We start from the raw sequence: 24,656 nt of genomic DNA on the forward strand, positions 1-24,656 counted from the left end.
TATGGGCTTTCCACAAGGAATGGCTTTATTAAAAAATAAAATATGACTAGATAATTATTCACTGTGTTGCCCATCAGGCACAGAGATGCATTTGTATTTTTTTACAAAAACCATAGGGGAAGAAGAGGCTTCACTGACCTTCTGGAATTCAGGCACAGCAATTAGTTTAAGTGTACATGTCTGTTCACACACAAAACTTTTGGCATGGCATGGATGGCAAGTTTCAACTAGAACCTTTGTGGTTAACAAAACCTCATTTACTCCTGTGGAAAACCAAGTATCCAGGCAGAGCTGTAACTTTAATACAAGATCATTAGATGTGGGGTGGTTTGGGGTTTGTTTTTCCTCCTTCCCTCCAGCTGGATCTTTACTACACAGGATCTCTTTTACTAATCCAGATGGTTTTGGGTAGCCAGGACTAAGTGCCATGCCCATCTGTGAGGTATAGTCCAGCCAAGCAATTTTTCATTCTCAGTGTTGTCTGCTGTCCATTACTTCAGCTCTTGGCAGGAATGTCTGATGTGCATACATTCCTTAGGGAACTTGTTAACATAAGATGCAGTGTGTCAGTATTTCTGGAAACCTTCAAGCAGCCCACTATAATCAGGTGGTCATGTTTTCCTAGGACAAACAAGTCTGTTCAGACTTTGTCCTGTGGAATTTCAGGTTATTTGTACTGTAATCAGAGGTTCTGTCCACTGAACATTTCTGTCCTTTAGCACATTCTGGCCACACCTAGCTCCATCCCTAATTACAGCATGACTAGAACTCAGAAGAAGAGATAAAGTCAATTTTTCATGTTATCCTCTCTAGCTCCCTTCTACCATTTTTTGACCTTACATGAAAGTCTAGCATTAGTGTTTGAAGTATGCAGGTTAATCAGGGAACCTTCAGTGTTGCTGATAGGACATCTCAGCTCATTTTAGTGCTGTTTTAGTCTCAGGTCTCTCAGAAGCCTGGCAGGCATGGCTCTCTTCACATTCGCGTGTGCTGCGACAAAGGAGCAGCAAATCATTCCGTTGTGGGTCAGCAAGTGGAACACTTGCAGTTACTGCACAACACTCATGATACCTTTACCTGGGACACAGAACTGAAAGCAGAGACTGGATCTTTAAATCCAAGTGCTTATAGCACTCTAATTACAGGGCATAACCTTAGAGGCATCTTCAGATATTGAACCTAGAATACTAATTAAATTCATAGCTAAATCCAGGCATTTTTAATGTCTGTTGCTTAGATATTTAATTGCCTTTTGGAAATACTTTCTCTTTTATTGATAAATGCCATAATAGTCTTTGAGCAAAATGCTTTAGCCTTATTCTTTTGGTTTGCACCCCTCTTCCCCATTCATGAAGTACAGTGCTAGGGATATTTCGAGCAAAACCTTTCAATTGCAAGTTTCTGTGGTCTCCCAAAAGCACTAAATAGCATTAGCCTCCCATTTCTTTGTCCATGGCAGACTACATTTCAAGGCATCCAGTAAAAGGTTAACTTCTGTTGTCAGCCAGGCAATGAAATGTTTGTGATACATTTATCTTCATAAATTAAGAGTGTTTGAATATGCCCATCCTCTCCTCTGTTTCAGTCTACATTTTGGCATAGTAGCTGCTGTTAACACAATACTGGCCATTTAATCTTCACCCGTGAGTTCAGACTTCATGTCTAGCACCCCTTTTCCAAACAGCTCTGAAGCAGTTTACTCCAAGTGGTTGGTGGAGGCTCGACTGAGTTTTGTGAGTCTGACTTAGCCAGGTCACTCACACTTGCTAGGCCAGAATAAGAATGTCACTACAGAAGGTTACTACAAACTCAAAATGTATTTCAGCAGCAGTTTCAAGCAGATGTACTAAGAAAGCCATTTTTAAGCAACTGCTTGTTTGCCTTTGTTTCTCCAACAATGGAAGCTTTTCCAGTTTTTTGTTCCCTCAAGCTGTTGGGCGTATCAGTCCCAATGTTGGAATATGCAGAGCACTAGGATCAGGATGCCAGGTCTTCCCAGCAGCCTCACAGGCTTTCAAAGGCAGAAGGACAGGTGAGATAAAGATGTTTGACACATCCTCCCTGCTGAATGGCACTTAACAACCAGGCATAAGTGCACTTGCAGCAATTCAGGACAAAAAGGGGAGTTACCTCTCTATGGGTAATTTGTGCCAGCCAGCAGGCAGCTTCCACAGTGCAACCCTCATCACAGTGCAGGGGTCTTTGGCAAAAGAGGCAAAACACTTTTAGCCCTGTGTAAGTCAAGAAGATATTGGAAAGAAAAAAAAGAGTGTCTCTGCTGTGCACTAAGTGCTCTTGAAGAGGGGTGTAGCCAAAATAATCTAGATGCACTAGAAACCCCAACATACACAAGTGAATTTAGGAATCCTAAACAGAACAGCACTGGAACGTGGCTGTCATTTTGTTAAAATCAGCCTTCAGCATGTATCAATAAAGTCCATTTTAGCTCAGGGAGCATTCCGTCAACTCCAACTTGCTGCACAACAGGTCTGTTCACAACTCATTAGCCTGAACAGCCACACCATGCAAGACAGAAGCATCTTTCTCCTGTGCCTCAGCTATACTATCATTCATTCCTGGGGTTATCCCAATAAATATGAGGGCAGTGAAAAGGGATGTCCAGGTTGAAGCTGTATCACTTGTACCAGCTGCCTTAGCCAGGGAAGCCAACAAGCTTGCAAATGAGGGATACTGAGAACTTAAAGACATGGGAGAATAAAGAGCTTTCTGCCAGTCAGCTTGATGCAGCTAAAAAGGGGAAACAATAGAAGTTCCCTATTAGCCTGCATATCCAAAATTCCTTGAACAGGAAGCCTGGAGGCAGGGCAGACCTCAATACCCTATGGATGCATTTGCATTGAAGTCAAGGAAGTGTGCTTTCTCTCTTTTATAGAGCTCCATGAAAACACTTATCTCCTTTCACTGAGTGCAATTCAAAAGGACCTGTTTCTCTCTGCACTCCTACACTACTGTAGTGCTCAGAAAAGTCTTTATTCATCCTTGTTTATTTTTTGGAAAATCCCTACAGATCTAGGTGTTCAAAATGAAGCATTAGTTACATGGAATATGTGCCTTTAAAGTCCAGAAGCTGCTGGATATACTGCAAAGGTGGGTTGGGGCCAGGAGAGACCCAGTGACCTCTGCAGGAGATGCTGGTATGGCTGTGAGGCACTGGCAGGGCAGCAGCAATCATGATCCAACCTTCTCAACGTAATTAGCAGGATAGAGTCCAACTTGACCATTGAGAAGTCGGCCCTTGCACCAGCCCTGCTCATCTTCCTCACTAATCTTCATTAGTTCTTCACCTAAAAGTAAGAACAGTCATTAGAAGGCAGCCTTGAGAAAGGTAGCATGATATTTTTACCCACCTAAGACAACTTGATAAAAAACAAGACTATTAGACTCAATCATCACACTCTTCTCCCCTTACCAACACCCTTATCATAATGCAGTTTAATCAAAGCCAGAATCAATGATCTCTTCAGCATTTATACTCAGTACTATCACCTCAGCCAACAAACTTAACCAGACCTTCACCTCTTGTATTCAGCATCAGAAATCTTTTGTGCCCTATAGTTCTGCCTGCTTTTCTCTCCCTAAGGAACAAGCTTACAAGCCAGAGTGATCAGACAGATCTGAGACAGTTTTTTCTTAGTGTCTCCTCTGATAGGCAGGTGGGAAGGAAATACAAGAAGCTGCTAAGCTCTGGCTGTTAGGACCCAACATGCCTATTCCATGATGGAGTGTCTGCTTTGGCCAGTAAGGCAAGAAATCAACTGATTTTCTCAGACTACAACCAGGAAAGACTTTTAACATTCCCACATCTGCTTTGGGAAGGGGCAGAAAGATCCCCATTTCCACCAGTAGAAGGTCACACTTCTGCCAGAGAGGGAGGTCTGTCTGCATCAATAGGCACATCCCACACTGGCAGAGTCTCAGAAAGTGAATGCTGTTAAACTGAAGCCTTACTGGTATGTGCTGCTCAGAGCAGATTTGAAAAGGAGATGACTACAGCTAACAAGTCATACCCCATTTCATCTGCTGAGTGGAAAGAAAGAACAAAGTCAAGTTCTAGAGCACACTTATTGCAGGATATTTTAAAGCAACAAGTTAGCATTAGAAAGTTTACTAGTGTGGTAGCACTGCAGAACATACATTGGCCTCGAGCACAAAGCCCTGCTACTGAAGGACTTCAGTGACTTTCAGTGGGTGTGTTTTGGTATCTCTGTGCTACACCTCTCCATGTAAAACTCAAAACAAGCAAGATTAGAGACACTCCCAAGATCACAATGTCCACTTGAAGATGAGAGGAGGGCACATGCAAACTTAAATTTGACTAAAGGAAGAAAAGAGGACAGGTGTGTTTGCTCCAGCGCTCACTCCTGTGCTGCAAGCCAGGATCTCCATTCTCGAAATACCCATTTTGAGCAACAGTTTGCAAAGCTGTTTTTTGCCAGCTGATCTCTGCCTTCAGTAGTACATGTCAGTCAGAGGAGCTTCTCCCAAAATATCTACCTTCACATTATTTGAAAAGACAATCCAGAACAGTCATGTAATTTCTGTATCAATGGTGCAAGGGAGAAGCATTTAATAAAGTTTCAAGACACAATTCAGAATAAAAGCCCTTAGAAGAGGCAGGGGTCTGCTCTCCCTGCACTCTGACCAAGGCCTAAACAGTCTCTTTCCATGTCATCTCACTACCTTCTGGTCTAGAAAAAACTGAATTTGCCACTGCGTCATCCACCTCGAAGGAGCTGGTAGTGATCAGACCAAGGGAAGAACAAATATCAGTTTTCAAGTGGACATCCAATTCTTAAAGAGTGTTTCAATCATTCAGTGAGCCCAAGTGAGGACAGTGAAAGGTTAGTAAGAGATTAGTGCTTCTGTACCTGCTTTAAAGCTCAGCTCATCAGCCTCCTGTCCTGTGTAATCATAGAGTGCTCGTACCCGTACACCTGGTACCTTTAGGTCTTCCTCGTGCCCGTTGGCATCCAGGCACTTCTTGGGAGTGTCCTCATCTGACCACTCCGAAATGTCTTCCTTCCCTCCGCTGTGTGTGTGGAAGGCGAGGGGGAACAAGATGGTTGTTAGTAGATTGATCTTTCACCCGCCTCCTCCTGAATCATGCATCACCCTGACTCTCCCCCCTGAGACTGCTCTGCTATAGGACAGGGTGCAAGAGGCTCAAAAGTCAAACAAGGGTGAACAGGGAAGAGAGATCCCAGGAGACACTAGATTTTGTGCAAAGCACCCCAGCGTTAGAACCCTGAAGGCCAGGAGGATAACTCACTCTCAAAGTATTTTCACACACACGCACTCTTCATGACCTCCTCCTACTCTTGCGGACCCTTTCACAAAAGGAAGGCCAGTCCTAACTGGAGAGCCCAGCTGCATACAGAGTTATTCCAGCCAAAAATAAGACAGAGAGGAAAAGCTATGTTTTGCATCCTGAAGAGATGCCTGGATTTTTTTTTTTCCAAGTCAGGGACAAGAGCAGAGAGGAAGAGCAGCAAAGGACAGACACCAGGAACCCAAAAAACCCTGCAGAGGCTATGTTCCATACTAACTTCACATGGGTTGGTGCCTTCAGGGTGCCATAGAAGAGGCTGTTCTGCTCCTCTTGATAGGAAAACCTGTAGATTGGCAAATAGGGCCCCTGAAACCTATTGACTGTGAAATACAATAGTGGCCTTGAAAAATCGCTACATCCCCATTCTTATCTGATCAGTTCACTTTGGCCAGAGTCTGCCTTTTAAAGCAGGACAGCTACTGGAACAGTAGGATGAATCTGTTCTGCCTCTCCCTATTCTCCAGGCTTGCTTCCTGGCAAGGGAAATAGCTATACCCAAACTTGTCAGGTACTACTCAGCACCATACCAGGGAAAAAAAACAATAATTTGTTGCCTTCATTTAGGAAGCCACACAACTTCCAACTCTTCTCACCCTGTCTGGGAGGAAGAACTGGGGAAATGCATGCCAGAATCAGACAGCATGAGTCAGACTGGGTTAAATCTTGTCACTAGAAGGATCTTTACTAGGAAAGCCCTTTGTGAGGCAAAATGTACTAGACAAAAAAAACCCCAAACAAACAAACAAACCAACCAAGAAAAACCCCCACAAAACAAACCCCAAACCAAACAGCTACCCTAAACTGCATTTTCTACATGGCCTTTTCCAGAGTGCCACAGATAAGGCCATGGGCAAGAGACAGGAAATTAAGGAAGAGATTATTCCTATCTCTCCAACTCATTCATGACCCTAGGCAGGACTGTACTTTTCCTAACCTGATGTATTCTCAGAATTCAACCTTTACCTTGTCTGCAGAGGGGTCTGTGAGACAACACCATCTCGAGTAGGCAAAATGCTGGTCAGTGTGACATCATCAGCCATCTTGCCACTCTTCTCCTTCTTGGTGATTTGCCTCTGTGTTTCAAGGGACCATTCCTGTCCAGGGAAAACCAGTAACACCATCAAGCCACTCAGATAGAAAGGCTCTGTGCATCTTTTCTGCTCAATATAGAACAGTAGAAGACCAGGCTGTACTTCAGTAGCAGCTGAACCGGTCAGCTCAATAGCCTTGCTGGTACAACAAGCTCATTTCTGTTGAATCCCAGGGTACAACAAGGGAGGCTGTGAGAAAATCATCCCAGAAAGCTGCCCCCCAGCCCTGAGCACCACCTCCTGTTGGACTTCACAGCTGGACAGCTGGAGTATAGCTTGGCAGCCCACATGTGCCCCTTTGGGCAGCTGACAGCTTGCAGTACAGCAATTTCAGAAGAGCCCAACATCCTGAGCCTGCTGAGCAAAGACACAGGCTTTCCAACACATGACTAGTGATCACCAGTTTCAGATAAGCAGCTAATTGTTTGCAAATAGCATTAGCACACTCTAGAATGCTACCCCACCTCAAACTGAGGCCAGTTCATCGCCATGCCCGGTCCGTGAGTGTTGCGCCACCACTTCAGGTCCTCCTGGTTGTCTGCAGCCATGATGACTTGGTGGAGATCCCGGTACAACGCATGAAAGCTACGACCAGAACAGACAGAAACACCAGTAATCAAATCCCTCAGCAGTTTCCCAAAAGCCAAGTAGGAAGGAAGAGATTAACCTCATGCACAATTACATAGCATCCCCAATCCCACAGGATTGAGGATGCTAGAGCTGCACCTACTCAGCCCTAGGAAAACACAGCCTCCCTTACTGGAGAGTCAGCCTGGCAAACGGGACTGGCTTGTTTGGTGTGGCAGTGCCTAACAAGTGCCAGCTCTCAGCACAGCTCGTTAAGTGAGCACTGAAATAACTTGGCACATTCTTGCACACGGAGAGGGAGGTGGCTCATATTTGTTGCCTCTATCATAAAAGGGGCACAGAAAACTTTTGGCTGCACCTGCTACCCCTGTGTAACCACTACTTAGGGCAACTTGTGCACTTACAGGCACTACTTCACAAAAGGTCTCTCTACTAATGGCAAGATAGGTGGAATAACTATCAATACTAGAAGGCAACAGAGCTACATTCCTTAGCCTGGGATTACATATAGCAACACGGAGGCATTTCATAGGATAGAAGTACACACACAGGACAGTACTGGACAGTAGTGAAAAAGGAAGGGTTCGAAGGCAGAAAATCCTCTCTGGGGAGCCTGGCACTGTCTACAATCACAGACCCCAGCACCAGTCACTAAAGAGACCAAATGCCAATTCCAAGATACACTTGAAAGGGGAAGGAGTGAAATCTGGCTGATGCAAGCAAGCAGCTTCCAGCGACACCAGAATTGGCACCCTTCACCAGAGCCTAAGCACTCCAGGCTGGCAGAATTCCCCTCTGCATCAGGGCCAGTACCTTTCACTGGTGGAGAGGTTGAGATGCTGGTGCAGATTCAGAAGCATCTCCTTAAAGAAGCACAATCGCTTGCGCTCTGCCTCCTGACAGCCCTCAAACACTTGCTCCATGTCCTCCATGTAGCGGGGATTGTAGCGGTTCAATTCTTCCAGCATCTTCTCATACTGATCCTTGCACTGTAGCAGGAGCACAGCAATGGTGAGATATGTTGCCCTGATGGCAAACAAATAACAACCCTCCCTACTCTGGCTTGGGACTGACAAGTTTTTTCCTCATCTGCACTGCTAAACAAACACCAGAGAAGTAAGAAGAAATCCCACAGCTGATGTCCCAGTCCGTTGCTCTCCTAATATTCTTGCAAGTTCTTCCTTACTACTCTCTTCCCCATAGGACCTTTCACACTTTCCCTCTTGTGGACAGACAAATCAGCTATTTTTGGCAACCAAGTCTTCAGCTCTACAGGGTCCACACCCTGCACCAAATCCCCTACACGGTTTCCATTTTTATTTTAAATTTATTTATAAATTAGGATCTTGCCCAAGTCAAAAGACAGAGACCTTAGTTACTGAAGTCTCAGTCTAGCTCACTAAATGATGAGATTTCATATCTGCTTACAGGCTTCAGCCGAGTCATTTCACTGAGGGACACTACCACCACTGCTTTTTCCTTGAAAGCAGCATCCTTGTGACCCCTGTCGACACAACACACACACACCTTCTCAGCCTCCTGAGTGCACTTCTCTACACGCTCCTGCAACTTGCGCATCTGCTCCTGTGACACAGACGAGTCTGCCTTGGCATGGTTCTCCCTCGTATGGGCCGTTTTCTCCTCCTTCCGGGCTGCATGATAGTTTTTCTTACAAGTCTCCACCTGTAGAAAAAGGGATGCAGAAAAAGCCATGATCCTGCCCACACTGATCCTCCAATACGCTGAGGAGGCATGTTAACATTTGTTAGTCTGCAGCAACCTAACAAGAATGCCAATTTGGCATTTAGCAAACAATGGTCCAGTGGGAAGAGGTTCCTTCAAATTATCTCTTTTTCAGTGCTCACCTACTGTGCAGGGATATAGAACCTGTTACCAAAGTCTTCCCATATGGGAAGGAAGTTATAAAACCACAAGAACAAGAGACCCCTGAGACATCCCTCCCTCTCTGGAATTCTCTGCTGCTCTGGCTAACCTTGTTTGTTTGCCCAGTGGCTCTTGAAATGGGGCAGCCAGCTCAACTGTCCTTATCCGTCTTTCCCCATTCACACTTTGCTTACATCTTTCATCTTCTTCACCCAGGGTTTCTGGGCCTTGCGGAACCCCTCCTCTGCGTCCTTTGTTTCCTTGAAGCCTCCAATCATCTGCTTGTGGTAGGCCTCCTTCTGCCAGGCCTTGATCTTATCAGAATCTTCACCAGCCAGGTGGTTCCGGACAGCCAAGTGAATTTCACTCAGTTTGTCTGCAGCTGTCAGGAAGGCATGCCAGGCCTTTTCCAGAGTACCATACTGTGGACCTGCAGGAACAAGCACCGGAGGGGTTCTTACACCTACTGCCCACAGAAGGGAATGTAGATTCTTTTCCTCCTGCATCCATCTACCAGTATGGAGTCACTTCCCTAACTCTGCCCCAACAAACAAGTCAGCACTGACTGGTCTCCACAGTCCCACCAGGCAGCATCTAGACTGGCTGTTAGAGCTGGATGAGATGGGCATTTTTTTGGGCAGCCTCAGCTGTCCCAGATGGTGCCTGCTAGGAGAAGGTTTCTGTAGAGAATTCTCTTCCCAGATCTGGCCTGAGTTTCAGAGCAGACAGCAACAGTAATTCATGACTGAGGCTAGGCTTCTGCTCCACAGACCAGCAAGTCCTTTGGGACATCTGTTCCATTGTTTCCTGTTGCTTTGTGAGACACTATCAGTTTGAGCACACTGCCACTAAATCACAGCATGAGTAGTTATTCTTAGACTGGAGGAGAAGACAGCTAAACCATCCGTAAAAGGCGGGTATCTCCAGCTCAATTTAAGACATGGACTGCCCAAGGACTTGTCAAACTAAGCATGCAGATTTATTTTTTTTAATAACCAAACACATGGCAAGAGAACACCTCTCCAGGTGAATCAGAGGACTGACTACAAAAACAGGCAAACACACAAAAAAGACACCCAAGAAAGTCCCCCCGCTTCCTGGGGAAGGAAAGCCTGTCCCTCAAGGAAACAGTGTCACCCCAGTAAGAGACAGCACTCAAAGAGGGGAGTGCAATGATTGCTATCTTCCTGTTCCCAGTCTAGTATGGCAACTTTACCTCTCTCCACATTGGTCCTCCACTTACGGGACCACTCCGTTAGCTGCTGGGCATAGTTCTTCTCTATCTTGGCTCGCTCCTGGAAGCAGGAGATGAGGTCATTGCAGAGCCGGTAGCCATCATCCACACGCTTCACTGTCCGCTTGTAGTTCCCAGCCTGAAATGTCACACAACATTATCGCTTTTACCGTACTGACTTTCAGGTTCCTTCAGTACAGACAGCAGCAGGTCCATCATTGCACCGGCAGGGAACACAGGCCCTTCTGAAACCAGCATCTGGGCTCAGACCCGCCTTTGGCAGTCTCAGGCAGACGCAGCACTGGAGGGAAGAAGCTGAGATGCTTTGCTTGCTTCTCTCACAGCTCAGATCAGTGTCATCTGAACAAAGAACTCTCATTCCACAGTATCTATGGAAAAAAGAGTCACTACTCCCTGCAGTAACACACAGCACGGTACTGAACCTTCCCACAGCTCCTCTCTTCCACTCCACAACGGCAACATGTCACCCACAGACCTGGAACTCAACCCTCTAAATTCCACCAGTGGGTGGTAAGATGACACTCCTACCTCCCTCACACTCCAATTATCCTTCCTTACCTCCCAGAAACTGCCCCCAGGAGCCTCCCCACCAGCATCATCTTCCGATGACATCACCCTCTTTTTCTTGCAGCAGAGAATGTTTGCAGATTTCAGTTAACCTGAGAAGAGAGAAGAGTGATTTCAAACATAGCACTGGCTGAGCCTTTGCAGACACCATAGTTCTCCATGACTCTTGGAGTTGGAGGAGCCCAACTTGCTGCCCTGCAGTCAAGTACTGTCATCAGTGCCCCTCCAGCTGCAGGTGGCTAGGTCCAGCAGAGCTGCCCGGCGCTGAACTGACCTCCTCCCTCCCTGCAGACAAGAGGCCTCCTTGGCAAGCATGTAACACGTTGGGAAAGGATGCTGCAGAAGACAATCTTGCCAAACCTTGGCTGTGCAGATATTGGAGATGCTCATGAACCCAACGTTCTTCAGCAGCACCAAATACTTCTGCAGATATTCCTTTCTTAACCAAGGCCCTCAAGAGGGTAACAGAAACTGAGGTAGCTAAAACTATTTAAAATCTCCCTTGAAAGATTTTAAATAAGTCTTGTGTCAGTGGAGATGACTCCAGCTTCCCAGTATGACTCAGGATTACAGGATTACAACAACCGACTGGGGAAAACAAGGCTAAGCAGTCAGCAGGCAGGCATGTCTTGAATGGGGAGGAGCCCTGTAAGCTGTCCACCAGCTGAGCTGGGCTTGAGCAGAAGTACAGAAACAGGCTGGGGCATACCCAGCCAAATGGCGGCGCAGCACGTGTGCCTGTTACCCAGCAGAACTGCTTCCCTAGAAACATCCCTGCACAGCTGCTCTCTTCACTGCAATCGCTGCATTAGGCTCAGAATCTAGACTGCAAGGTAGAAGGTTCATCTCATCCTCTGCTGTCTCAGAACTTTTGCCCATTCCCCTGTGCTAGCCTGCACTGCCAGTTTGTTCCTGATGTGGTACAACACTGAATTCCATGGGGAGAGGTTCAGGGCTGTTCTTGTGCAAGAATGAGAGGAGTAACAGGACCCAAGCCCAGTCACTTGCTGACAAACCCAGTTCTTTCTAGACAAGCCCAGGTTAATGCAACATGCATGGCCTTTGCTGCCACTTCTCCTCTTGCACATTCCTAGTTATAAAAAGCTTCCCTCACACCCCAGAGAGGTATCTGCTCATTCTGCCAGCCCACAGAGCACACAGCAGAGATGAAGATCGGGTCAAGAGTCGACATGTCCCACCTCATGCAAATCCTTCTTTGTGGCATGAGCCACACAGTGAAGCACCTCAACCCAGACTTCAGGAATTTCCAACATTTGGCTATGTTTGCCCAGTGTCATCCCATGGATTGTGTCAGAAGTATATTAATGCTGTTCCTCTGGCCTTCTTCGGAAGGCTGAAAATGCTGAATTCCAGTCACTGAAGCAATTTGTTAAAATAGGATATGACATTCAGGTACGTGAACCTTGAAAAATTAATCCCTCCCCCATGCCACCAGTGGTCCCTGTCCTCCCTCCCCACCGCTTGTCATCTGACTGCAAAGCCATTTTACAGCCTCCAGGGCATGCAACTCTACTCCTGGCCCCAGTAACTACATACCTGAAAGCTGAAAGCGAGCTGCCGCAGGGGAGCAGTGGGAAGCCGGCAAGTGTGTCTCAAGCTCTTCAGACTCTGAAAAAAGACTGGAGGAGACAGAGGTGGACACAGTCAGACACTCCTTTGCAAGGATGATGCCAGTTCCGAAAAGGGTGTCCCTTTTCTACCAGCTACTTAGGAGGGGCACCCTCTGATATAGCAGCTGCAGCCACTGTGCCTCCCAAGATGCCATGTTCCAGCACGTAGGAGAGATGCCAAATCCTTGTGTCACAAGATCTAGCCCCAGAGAGAGTTAAAATAGAAACACTGGGGTGGCTGACAGCACTGTACAGGAAAGGTAGCATCACAACAGCTGAGCACAGGGAACAGCCTGGGCCAGAAAGGCCTAAAATAAGCACGGACCCCAGGCACCCCCAGTTTAGCAAACCCCACCACCTCCGTGCCCTGCTGCATATACTTTTACACACAGCTGCCTTTGGGACAAAGAGGGAAGGACACACATGTACCTTCTCCAGTCTCTTTTAACTAAAGATGAAGATTTATACAGAAGTCAAAGAACTTGATAAGTCTACATAAAGAAAAAAAGAGAAAGCTTCCAAAGCTCACCAGAATGCATATTCTGTTCTACAGTCCCTTTAGTAGCAAAACGCCTAGCACTGCACTGGTAGGATGTGGCCCTCTAGCAGGAGAGCTTTTCTATCTCTTGCCTCTGTAAGCTGTTCCCATCACATACTCAGAAACACTTTATTTTGCTATAGAGTACAGGTAACTCTCATCAGCTTTCCACAAAGCAAAGAGAAGTAAAATGTCTGCAGAGGCTAAGAAAAGCAAGGGCAAAATAAGGCGTTTTTGTTTATCTCACATTTACGTCCCTGGGGATTTACCTCAAAGTAAAAAGGTTATTTATTTATTAAGAAAAAAGAAAAAAAGCCGGACAAAACCAACAAAACCCCTCAACTACAGGCGAGCAAACAAATCCCTACTCAGTCACCAATATGCACTCAGCTGAGGCTGGAAGGTTAGGACAGCTGAGAGTAGAAACTGCAAAACCTGGAAGCGGGATGTTTAGCCAGATGATAAGACCATTTTTGAGAAGAAAAGAAAGAAGGTAGGGAAAGAGAAGGAAGGAAAGAAAAGCAGACCAAACTAATGACTTTTGGTGAGGAAGGGGAGGGCAAGAGGTTGAGGGGGAAGAGTTGTGACTCTGAGTGGCCCAGGTCACTGGATAAAAGGTTAAACCTTGTAAGGCTTCCCAGTGGTCCCCAATGAAACCAGACTAAACATTCCTGAAATTGCTATGATTAAAAAAAAACTTCATGAAGTTATGTAAAAGTGTATTTAAAACCCGTCCTTTCTTTCTCCTGGTGAAGACATAGATCAATTATACATGACACATGAATGCTGTATCACTTTTTCCACGCTACTGCCCCATCCCCAGTTTATCAGGAAGCAATGAATCACAAACATGCCTTCCATCTCTGGTTTCCAATTCAGGCTGACTACATGGTATTAGAATTTGGGGCGTAAACATGGAATGCTGTTGTATGGCAGTATATGCTTGTTCATTTGAGGGACAGTCAGGCTAAAGAAACATCCCCAGACCTGAATCCATTCTTTCTGCAGTTTCCATGTTAGAATTTGAATCACATCTGCTTGCTTTCTCAGGAGTTACCAACTCAAATAGCCAGATTTACTAATCCTAACAGGTTCTGAAATATAATAGTAGCTGTGCTGGATCAGACTAAGGTTTATCATGGCCTTTCTAGACAGCAGCCAAAAGGAGATACCTTCCCTTGCTTTGACAACAGAGGAAGCATACATGATGCCTCCCTGCGTGCTCTCCAAGCCTCTAACCACTTGCTGACAGGAACTTCCCTGAGCTGGATGTGCCACCTATGAATGGGCACGCAACAGAATTCTCTTCCATTAATTTCTTCAACCTGCTTTTAAACTCATATGATTTTTCCGCATCTCTAATATCATGTGGCAAAGTATGCCACAGCTTAAGGCTTTACTGTAGTCATCAACCCAGTAGCTGGGGGGAAAATACAATGAAGTGGTATAATATTTCTACAGGTTTAATCTCCATGACCTGAGCAGCAGTCAGTTGAGTGCATATTTCCATAGCAGTTGCATAGCCTCCATGAAAATCCAGAAAAATCCAGCTTGGTAGAAAAAAAAGGTCAAAGAACAAGAAGGACCCTTTCCTGCTGGGCTTTTTCTGGACCTCACATACTTCATGAGCCCATGTCAGTCAGCAGACCAAACTGGATCTGCATGCAGACATAGGGAAGGCACTTAGTACTGCACGGAGGGGCTGAAAAGAACAGCTGCTGCTGTCACCCTGAGTGAGCCCTGGAAGAGCAAGTAGATTGCCAGTCCACCCCTTCATACCTATTTATTCATGAAATACCACATGGTGTGAGCCACTAAGGATTTGAGACCAGGGAAAACCCAAGTTTGATGGGAAAGTATTATGAGCCAAAGCCTGGAGGTTGTTTTGCAGCAAAGTAAAGATGACAGGGATACCTCATGGACAGCCTGATTTAGTAAGAGCCACCAAATGATTCAGGAGGATTGGCAGAGCCTGTATAGTATGAGCAATGGAGCTGGAGTTATAGCAGGTCGACTAGAGTTTTATGTGGGCCAGTTCCACTACAAGACTCCTCCTGATGCCACTGCCACCTCTGCTGAGAGGAGGCTATCTAGCAAATCATATTTGCAGGGCAAAGGAATGTTTATCCCTACCTTCCCACCTTTCTTTATCAGCTCTCACAGTTAAGAGCTACTTAAGCCACTGCAGCTCTTGCAAGATGAGGTCTCTGTAGAAGAGGGAAAGAGTGACTACATTGCTATTCATTTCACACCGCCAAAGGATTACGGATAAAGGCACCACTACAACTGGCAACATCAGGCAAACTGAGCCATGCAAATGACAGCTACAAATATTTCCACTTGTTGTGTTAAAAACAAATACCTTCCTTCTTCCCCCACATACCTACTCTCACTTAGGAGCCAAGATAATTATTATGCCACACCTGCTATCAGCTCCCTATTAAGTTATCAAAAAATGCTTCTTGTTCTTTAACTGCAGAAGGGTGGCTCATGACTGTCTCACTGGTACTGAGCTCCACTCAGGAAAATACCAGAGGGCTCATTGTGATAGAGCTGTTTCTATCTTTAAGCCATGTTGTTATTCCCACTCGTGGTCCAGCCAGGGATGTGTCTCAGACCACAGATCCCTGCCCTCAGACCAAGGTATCAGGCTAAAACCTTCACTTTCAAAAAACATGTGAAACCCTTTATGCATTGCAGGGTGTTGCCTTCTTGTTTCATGCTTTCACAGTATCTGTGCAACAGGGTCCTGATCCACTGAGCAAACTTCTGGATCCAAAGGTAATAATAGCTCTTCTCCATTGAAAGCTTTCCCTCAGGCAGGTAAACCACAGAAATTCTCTTCCATCTACACCACGTTCCAATACTTCCAGCCTCCAAATGCCTAAGGCACCACTTCTATGCCTGCATTGCTTGACTGCCTCCTGAGAATCCTTGTGAGCAATTGTTTTCCTAAGTTCCCCAAGTTCAAGCCTTTCAACTCTACTCAAGGGCTCAAAGGGCTTCAGCCCTGCAGGAACTCATCCACAGAAACAAATCTTGTATATTGCACCAGACAAGGCCTTCTGCCCAACTCCTCTTCCCTTTTCTGATTACAACAGCAAATGCTGGATGCAGACACATGTAGGAACAAATTGAGTTACATTTTTCTAGTAACTGAGGCTTTGGTGGAGACACATTTTTGTTGTGGATCAATTTCTATATAGGTGCTAAAGGCAAGCTAAGCAAAAGTTTTAATCAGTAATAGGTTGCTACTAACTAATTTCCACTTCAAGGCAAATACTGCCACAAGGGGGGAATTTGATACTTTCTGCAACCAATTTTTTTCATTCCCAGGTCATTTTTCTGTACAGCACACAGTGGTCAAGGTATTCTTTTCCCTCCAAAAACAGTGGCACTCTGGTATAGGTTGCAGATAACTATTTCAATCTGAACAATCCAAATACACGAAAAGATGGCAGCCCCTCCTCCCTTACAGAATGACAAGCATTAAATCCTTTTTTTTTTTTTCCTTTTAACTTGTCAGAGTGAAACTAGACAGCTGAAGCCAGGAGTTCCACGTCACTCCAGCAGTGTAGCAAACTTGATTGCTGTTGGTACAGCGGAGCTAGGACGGTCACCAACAGAGAATGAAATGGGGCATGGGACAGAGCGTCCTTTCCAAACTCACCATCTCTGGAACTGCATATCCAGTAGCTCTGAACCATAACTGGGATGATGCCCAGTAATGTGCTCTCCACTGCCATTATATAGGAGGCCTGGTATTTAGAGGCATACTCTCCTTTCTGAAGAGGGGACAGTTCTTGTCTACTGCTAGAAAGGATGCTAAGAAACACAAAAATCCTCCAAAACTTCCCTTAGAGGTATTTATCTTATTGCAGTGTCATGCCCTCAGCAGCCACCTGACTGGGAAGGGGACTAAGCCAGTGTTTCCCAGCCTCTCCCTAAGGACTGAAGCCTGCCAGGGCTGTCTAATGCAGTTTCAAGCAAGATTTCAGCTGATCTCCCCAGCCAGGGAAAGGTCAGAGAGACACCAGGCAGAACAGTAACTACACACAGAGGTCACTTCAGCTCTGTGCAAGCCTGTAACAGAAGCCCATCTCCCAGCCCATAATCCTCTAGAGATCATATGGCTGTCCACTAGCAACATCCTCCATGATTATACCAAAGTACTAAAACACAGACAAGATCCCGTTCCACTTGACAGGCTGACGCCCTGAGTCCAGACCACAGCTTCTTTAGCTTAGTCTTCACATTCAGACCAAGCTAAGGTACTGATGACAGACATTCCCCATGTGCTACCCCACGCTGTTTCCAAACTGTTCATGCAGAACTCAATCCTTCCTACATTTATTAGCTATTCCTTGTCAGCAGCCACACCTACAAGACAGGCTTCTACTAATACATTGCTGCTGATGTAGGGGTTAAGATTTCCTGGCTGACATAGCTTTACCAGGCAGAAATTGTTTTACCAAAAGGAAAAAAATCTGCTTTCATTTCCAATATGATGTAAGGGATCTTTAGTATTACAGGAACACAGCTCTATACAGTAACGAGACAATGTTAATGAAGGAATGTAGTGGGCTAGCAAGGCACATGTTACTTTTTTTCCCCAGTTGTTCTTTGTACTAAAAAAAAAAAAAAAAATTCTCAAATACAGAGCTGAAGGAGGGAAGAAGCCAGCACCAAACCATTGTGTACCATATTCAAACAGGGCAACAGGCTATATTCATTTTTATTCAAAATGGTTGCGGGAATAATTGAAACATTTTTGTTGTGTCTATGTGTTTAGCAGCTGCAGCTGACAGCTTAGTAAGAAGCCACACATACAAGTTACCAGGAACAGCATTACCCTAGCTGCTTTCTTAGATCTGTGAACAACATCATTCCTGTTCTGCTCCTTAGTCACAGCATGCCTACTCTCCAGCTCTCACAATCCTTGTCTTAGCACTCTCTCAGGGCAAGGTTTTAACCCAGGCAGATATTGAGAACCTGTAATCACTACTGTCCCACTCCCTGGCCTCTTCACTTGTTTGCTTCTATGCTGAATATTTCTCAGGGTACATCCCATCCTGCTGCATCAGTCTCTGCAAGCCACTTCCATTATTCCTGCCTTCTTTACTCAGGGTTAGATGAGTCCAGGGCATTTTATTGTGTTTGGACCAGTGCTGTTCATGTAAAGATCCAAACAAACCAAGCCTGCCAGCAAAACATGCACTTCCCTTTCCATCACATGGGACCCCAAACAACTGAAAGTTCTTTCTTCCTAAATCACTGATAAACAGGTGTTTAAAGCCCTAGCCAAAGCTAGTATATCCCTCCTCAGCAGTCTTAATCCACACTGAATGCAAACATTTTCCAGGATTTCATCTACATCTTACCTGGTAATGTTTTTTTTCTGCACTTATTGACTGGTAAGATCAATAGTCCATCCTGTAACAGAGTTACCTGGAACTTAGTAAAGCTAAGTTATTGTAATATCAGGTTGGATCAGTCTACTCTCTCCAACCAGGCTGGGAGTAAAAGGTTTGGTTTGTTTGGATCTTTACATGAACAGCACTGATCCAAACAGAATTAATTGCCCCTGGACTCATCCAATCCTGAGTAAAGAAGGCAGAAATAATGGAAGTGGTGATCAGGGGTGTTCCCTGTGGTTGTGAATGGGGAGCGGGTAGGGGGCAAACTCCAGTAAGTTCCTGGCACTGGAATATTTTCCTGTGACTGAACCACCTTGCAATGCCACGGATCAAGTTTACATGAATGCTTTAGGAAGTCCTAAAGAAGTAGACTGCAATCAACACAATCAAGCAACCTCTGTTAGAGCCACAAGCCAGTTAGCTCCATTCTAACACTGAGCTTCTGGTGGTTTCTTGCTTCACTAGGTTGCACAGCAGTCAGAAGTCTCCAGTCTTCTCTGCTCCCTTCTCCCACTTGGAAGCCACAGTGAGTTTTTAACTCATCTGCAGTTCTGCAACTTCTGGGTTTCCTTTACCAGTAGTTGTCTTTTTCACCGCCTGCTTTTTGAGGAAGGGGAATGGGAGATAAGAGTTGGCAAGAAATTTGTCCTTCAGATCAAGTGTGTGACAATCATGTGACCAATTATTTCAAAGTACTGCATTTCTTTATCTGTGGTTGCATCAAATAGATTTCTGGTTTTACATGGTAAAAGCTGATTTACTAAAACTGTTTATTATGTGAATACTTTCCTTCCAAATATTCATATAATGGGGACAAAAACACGAAAGATCATCCTCAAGGCATTTCTGAAGTTCACCCAGTTCCCTGCAGAGTTTCAAGTCCCAAACAGTCTGTAGAAGGGAGTCCAACCAACTCTTTGACTTGAGAGCTGAGTAAAATAACACTGAGTGCTAGGGCATCTCTTATGGTAAAGAAGAATGAGGTTAAAGCATCACACCCATTACTTCTGTTCCAGGTGTGACCAGTTCCTCCACTTTGACAGCAAGGCTCTTTTTTCACCTTTTGTTACCAGAGCTAGGTTTACTCTGCGGGAAAATCTATCAGCAGAAAAACAACAGCAACTTAAGGCAGATTTCAATACCATATGAACTGGAAGGACTTTAGGGTAGCTTTCACACAGAGCAATTTTGCATAATCTTTTATGGGACCAGACATGTGAAAAGAAAGCATCATTTGCTCTGTGGACTGGAGAGAACTTCCATTCCCTTTCTAGCATCTCCTGGTTCGAGAAGAATTTGGCAGATCAGCCACTTTGGAGGTATTCCACTCCTAAATAGATTTGCCAGAGGTTGAAGGTAACAAGGTTGAAGTAGGAAAGCCATTAGGAACTGGCCTGCACTGTGAAGATACATACTTCATTGAATCATAAAATGGTTTGGGTTGGAAGGTCATCTAGTTCCATGCCCACCTCCATGGCCTTGGATGCCCATGAGTTGACCAGGTTGTTCAAAACCCCATCCAACCTGGCCTTGAACACTACCAGGGATAGAGCATCCACAGCTTCTCTGGGCAACCTGTTCTAGCAAAGTAAAGAATTTCTTTGAGTAAAGAAATTATTCATAACATCTAGTCTAAATCTCTCCTCTAGTTTAAAAGCATTCCCCCTTGTCTGATCACCATCTGCCAATGTAAAAAGTTGCTCTCCCTCTTTTTTATAAGCTCCTTTTAAGTACTGAAAGGCTGACATTCTTCTACTGAAAGGCCATGAATACTTCACACATTCTTCTTGAAGTTCATTGCCCTGCATGTCATGGAGCAACTTTTATCTGCTTTCATAGTATCTGCACAAAATCCGCTCTTTCATATCAGTAGTGCCTCTTAAAATAATTTTTTGCATCTCAGGGTGAAAAACTGAACTATTAACACTTCATATCCCAAATGTTATTCAAAGTACTTTAGGATAACAGAGGCAAATGGGTCAGTCAGCCCAAAGTGCACACGTGACAGGATAGATTTTAGTATTCAGCATCACTGGAATGTCATTTGCTTTCTCAGTCCACTGCCCAAAGGAATGATTTCAGTTTCTGCTCCTCAGGATTCAACCTGACATGTGAGGAAAGAACACTGGAAGGCTTTTTAAAAAACCCACAAGCACAACAAGGCAATCCAGTGCGCTTTACTTCCCTGCAATGCTCCCTGAAGCAGCTCAAAACCCTAGCTGGTTGCTTGCATCGGAACAGAAGCTTGATGGAGCCAACAGCAAGCTTTCACATGGGCTACCAAGGCTCACCAGTCCTCATACAAGGCAGAGCTGACTGAAAACATCCGGAAGCAGAAGTGAATACTGTAATCATTCAAGAAGTGAAATATGCTACATTTTCTTCTAATCCTCCATGACAGCTTCTTGCCCTTGTCAGAAAAGGCAGCAAGGCCAACAGCAGTACTGCAGCTGGTGCAGCTCAGCACCCTCAGGAGTGGGAGAGGTTTGGCTCAGCAGCAGGGGAACTGAGGGATGGCAGGAAGTTACTACCAACAGAAAGTCACCTGTAGGTGACTGAAAGGACTATGCCCCTGAGAGCCCAGAAGGCAAGTACTGTATCTTCCTGCAAACAGGAGACACAGCTTGGGCAAGCTCATAGTAGGAACAGGATTGGGGAGGCTGAAGACTTAGCACGGTTACTTTTGGGTTGCCTGCAGCAATTTTAACTCCTCTGGCCTGGAAAAACTTAGTTGCAATAAACAGTCCTACCATAGTCACCTATTAAGAGAGCATAAAATCACACACAAACCTAATGCCTCTGGATCCAGGCCCCCGGTACCATGGAGATCTCTCACATGCCTTTTCAACAAACTACAGTGCCCAGTGACAATCAGTAGATTTAACACACAAATTCCAACTATCGAAAGTCTGAAAGGCTCATTCCCATCGTCTCATTCACAGCAAGGGGAAACCAGTGAAGGCTCAAACGTGATTAGGATGCCAGTCACATTTACTGCCTTATAGCAGTGCCCAGCTTCAGCCCACATTTCAGCATAAAGGAACTTGAAACTAATGTACCGGTCACTGAAACAAAGCTGGATGATTACAGCAGAGGATGCACCAGGTTCTTTGCACCGACATTTTCCTTTGTGCTGCTTGAAAAACTTGCACCCAAACAGAGTGCATTTTGATGTTAAATGACAGTGATCACCATGCTGCAAAGTAGTGGCAAAAAGCTACCACTTGAACAGCTTCTTAACTGCTCCAAGGATGCCAAGTTCTTTCGTAATTCTTCAAAGACCAAAATCCTAAATGCCTCATTAAAACATCCAGATACAATAGTCACTGTTTTCTGACCCATCCACTAAAGTGTTACACTAAAATATTACGGCTTTTTTTTTAATCTATCTGTCACAGTTGCCTCTCACATAGTACACTCTACACCCATTGCACTGAATAACTTGTGATAAAACAGCTTGCCTGATCGCAAAGTCTGCTTTAAAAAGATAAGAGCTCCTTAAAGGGCTTAAACAGCTCTCCTATTGTTCAGGCATTTCCCCATGAACTCTCAAGAGCAGCCCAAATTCACAGATCAGTGATCAGATGATGGAAAAAAAATAGAGGCAGTTTATTAATGCTCTCTGATCAAGAGTATAGCTTTTTCCACTGAGGCTACAAGTAGATACATTTAGCTTCTGAGGTCCCCAGTTCAGTCCCTGGATGCCAGCCATGACACAGACCAAATGGTTCAAACAACAGAATAATCTCCAGCCCCTGAGATGGCCAGAATAAAGAGTATACAGTGTTTGCCATGCTTGCAGATATCATAAGTTCTGACAGAAGGTCCTGTCACCCTCGTGGTGGTGAAGGCATTCATAAAGCTTTGCATCTCCTAAGAAGTCACATTATTGCATTACTGATCTTGTACCTATATATATATACGCATGTGTGTATGTATATGTATATTAATTCTCTGATATATACTTATTTTCTTTTTGTTGGAAATTCATCCAGGAAAACCCAGAAGATTCAGGCAAGGTCTTATATGATCCACAAAAACCTAAAATGACTTAAAAGCACCAGTCACTACCATGTGAAGAAATTAGTTCAGGCTTTTATGACTTGGTTACACACACAATGTGCCAGTGACCTGCAGCATTTTGGTGTAGTCCAGTCATACACAAGCCTATTCACTTATTGACATTTGATAATGGAATTCCAGGTGGGCAGTTGTTCTCAGCCCTATACATGGGTGACACACTGAAGTTACTGCTTTTTACAGCCTGAGAAGGAGACAGTCCTCACTTGAACAAGTGCAGGCAAGCCAGAGAACCTCAAACACAGAGGTCAAAAGAAAAAAATAAAAAAGGGAATAAAGCAATACAATAGACCAGGCACAGAACAGGGAAGGCAGCAGGCAGCTGATCAAGCTCACACATTCATTCTGTTCCAAGCTGCAACTCAAAGAACAATCTAGTAAATATTTTAGGGAACTTCTAGAGAAACACCATAATTACACAAAACACTGTCAAAGTAGAATCCATCTCACACAAAGAACATTGTGGACTTCAGGGAAAGGTGAATCCTTGCATGAAAGAATGCACCCAGTTATGCAACTCACGGGGAGAAGCTCCACTTTAACTCCACCCAGAGACCAGCTCACACCTGGAGCAAGGAGTATGTGGACCATGTCATTTTAGCCCACACACTGCAGTTGTGCATTCTACTGTCACTCCTTCCCGAGAATGACTTGAGTCACCCTCTGTAAGGCTTAGTGACACTTCAATTCCAGGGTGGAGTGGGAGGCTCTGCTTGGGTTCTGCACTGCAATCAATTACCATCATATCAGAAATTCCTTTGTACGAATCAGACCGGCGGTTGATTTGAAGGGGAGAGAAGTTAACTTCCAGCTTCAGGAAGTAGGGAGCACCAGTTCTAGAACGAGGGTCAGAAAGTCAACAAAAAGGGCAGACTATTTCCTAGGGCCAGGAACAAGTGTCTGGTGGTGGTCAGCTAACCTCACCCGCCCCACCAAGCCCTGAGCCTTCCTGCATGCCTGAAGAACTGAAGCAAGCAAAGAACACATAGTTGGCACAGAAAGTGGTGGAACAGGTTAATGCATTTGGGCCACGCTAGCTTCACTTATCGATAGCTTTGCAGAGATCATGGAATCCTCCTCCCGTGCCTAGTGACAAATCAGACTGTCTTCTCAAGCGCTGGATATTCAGGCCCACTAATACCCTCCCTGTTTATCAGCTTTCTCCTGCCCTAGGCTGGAGAGGACACGGTAACCCCAGCAGCCTGCCAGGGCCCGGTGACACGGCCGCAGGCAGCACCCCTGGTGCCTGCCCCTCGCCCTCCCTTCCCTGCTGTCGGCAGCCAGAAGAGAGGACGAACAAGGAGAGAACTGTCCCATCTGCCGAACGTCTCCATCCAGCTGCCCGGAGTCCGGCTCACAGACCGGCAACACGGACGCCCGGGACAAGGGACTGCAGCGCCGCGAGCGTGGGCCCCGGCGCGGCCCCTTTCCCCAGGGGGTCCTGGGAGCCGCTTTATCCGCGCTCTCCACAGCGCTGCCAGCGCCCGCGGCTCCGGTTTCAGAGTGGGAAGCGGCTCTGCGCGGATCCGGCACAAAGAGGCCCCTGTCCCCGCGGCGGAGCGGAGGCGCGGGCTCCGGAGGGAGGGAGGGGGAGCCTCGGCAGCCCCCAGTGACGGGGCGGTGGCAGCGGGCCGGCCCCGGGAGGCCGGCGGCGGGGCACCCGGCGAAGCTTAGGGACGCAAAGGGAGCGAAGCTCCGCCGAGAGCTTCTCCAGCCCCTCGCGAACAAACCCGCCGGGACCGCAGCCCCGCCGCCCTTCCCAGCCCCGCGCGCCGCCGCTCCCGCACCTACCGGGGGTCTCCGCCGCGCCTCCGGACGGACCGCGCCGAGCCGCCTCCCAGTCCCCTCCTGCCCACAGCCAGCGCCCAGCCGGGTACCGCCTCCCCCACCCGCCCCCTTTCCATGAGGAAACTTTTCCCTCGCAGTTGCCAGCGCGTCCCGAGACGCGCTGCCCGCCGCGGGAAGGGGGCGCCGGGACCCGGACGGGCTCTGCCGCCGGGACCGCCGGCACCCCACGGGGCACAGGTCCGAAAGGCGCCGGGCCCGGGGGAGCGGAGCCCGCAGCGGTGGCCCCGCCGCTTACCTCGCAGGCGGCGCGGCGGGACGCTCGGCGGGCAGCGGCCACCTGGGGGAGGCGCGGGTTGGGCCCTCCCCCTATTTCAGCCGCGGGACTCGGGGGTCCCACCCCGCCTCCAGCAGCACTTGCGGGGCGGGCCCGGGCTCGGGCCGCTCCGATGGCAGCGGCGGGGCAGCTT

The 24,656-nt window shown here is 46.4% G+C and overlaps 1 protein-coding gene across 3 annotated transcripts; it reads right to left on the reverse strand.

Moving 5' to 3' along the window:
* Positions 1-24,624, reverse strand: PACSIN3 (protein kinase C and casein kinase substrate in neurons 3). Of its 3 annotated transcripts, none has more exons than XM_040068236.2 (12): positions 24,485-24,624; positions 12,293-12,375; positions 10,727-10,827; positions 10,130-10,286; positions 9,108-9,343; positions 8,557-8,712; positions 7,843-8,018; positions 6,906-7,026; positions 6,314-6,444; positions 5,568-5,633; positions 4,890-5,050; positions 1-3,305 (listed from the first exon to the last, which is right to left on the reverse strand). In XM_040068236.2, exons 3-12 carry the CDS (start codon positions 10,778-10,780, stop codon positions 3,190-3,192), a joined length of 1,374 nt encoding a protein of 457 aa, XP_039924170.1. In that variant the 5' UTR covers positions 10,781-10,827; positions 12,293-12,375; positions 24,485-24,624; the 3' UTR covers positions 1-3,189. The 3 variants fall into 3 exon arrangements, with proteins under 3 accessions (XP_039924170.1, XP_039924171.1, XP_039924172.1); XM_040068237.2 differs by lacking the exon at positions 24,485-24,624 and adding an exon at positions 24,193-24,213; XM_040068238.2 differs by lacking the exon at positions 5,568-5,633 and having other exon boundaries at positions 24,485-24,623.
* Between the last annotated feature and the right edge of the window lie 32 nt (positions 24,625-24,656).

This window comes from Hirundo rustica, chromosome 6, assembly GCF_015227805.2.
Source record: "Hirundo rustica isolate bHirRus1 chromosome 6, bHirRus1.pri.v3, whole genome shotgun sequence".
Taxonomy (NCBI): Eukaryota; Metazoa; Chordata; class Aves; order Passeriformes; family Hirundinidae; genus Hirundo; species Hirundo rustica.

Coding starts and splice junctions, on each gene's coding strand:
- PACSIN3 (XM_040068236.2), bottom strand. CDS start 10,780: ATGTCATCGGAAGATGATGCTGGTGGGGAGGCTCCTGGGGGCAGTTTC. Junction 8,019..8,556: donor GCACTCAGGAGGCTGAGAAG/GTGTGTGTGTGT, acceptor CTCCTGCTACAG/TGCAAGGATCAGTATGAGAA. Junction 7,027..7,842: donor AACCTCTCCACCAGTGAAAG/GTACTGGCCCTG, acceptor TTCTGGTCGTAG/CTTTCATGCGTTGTACCGGG.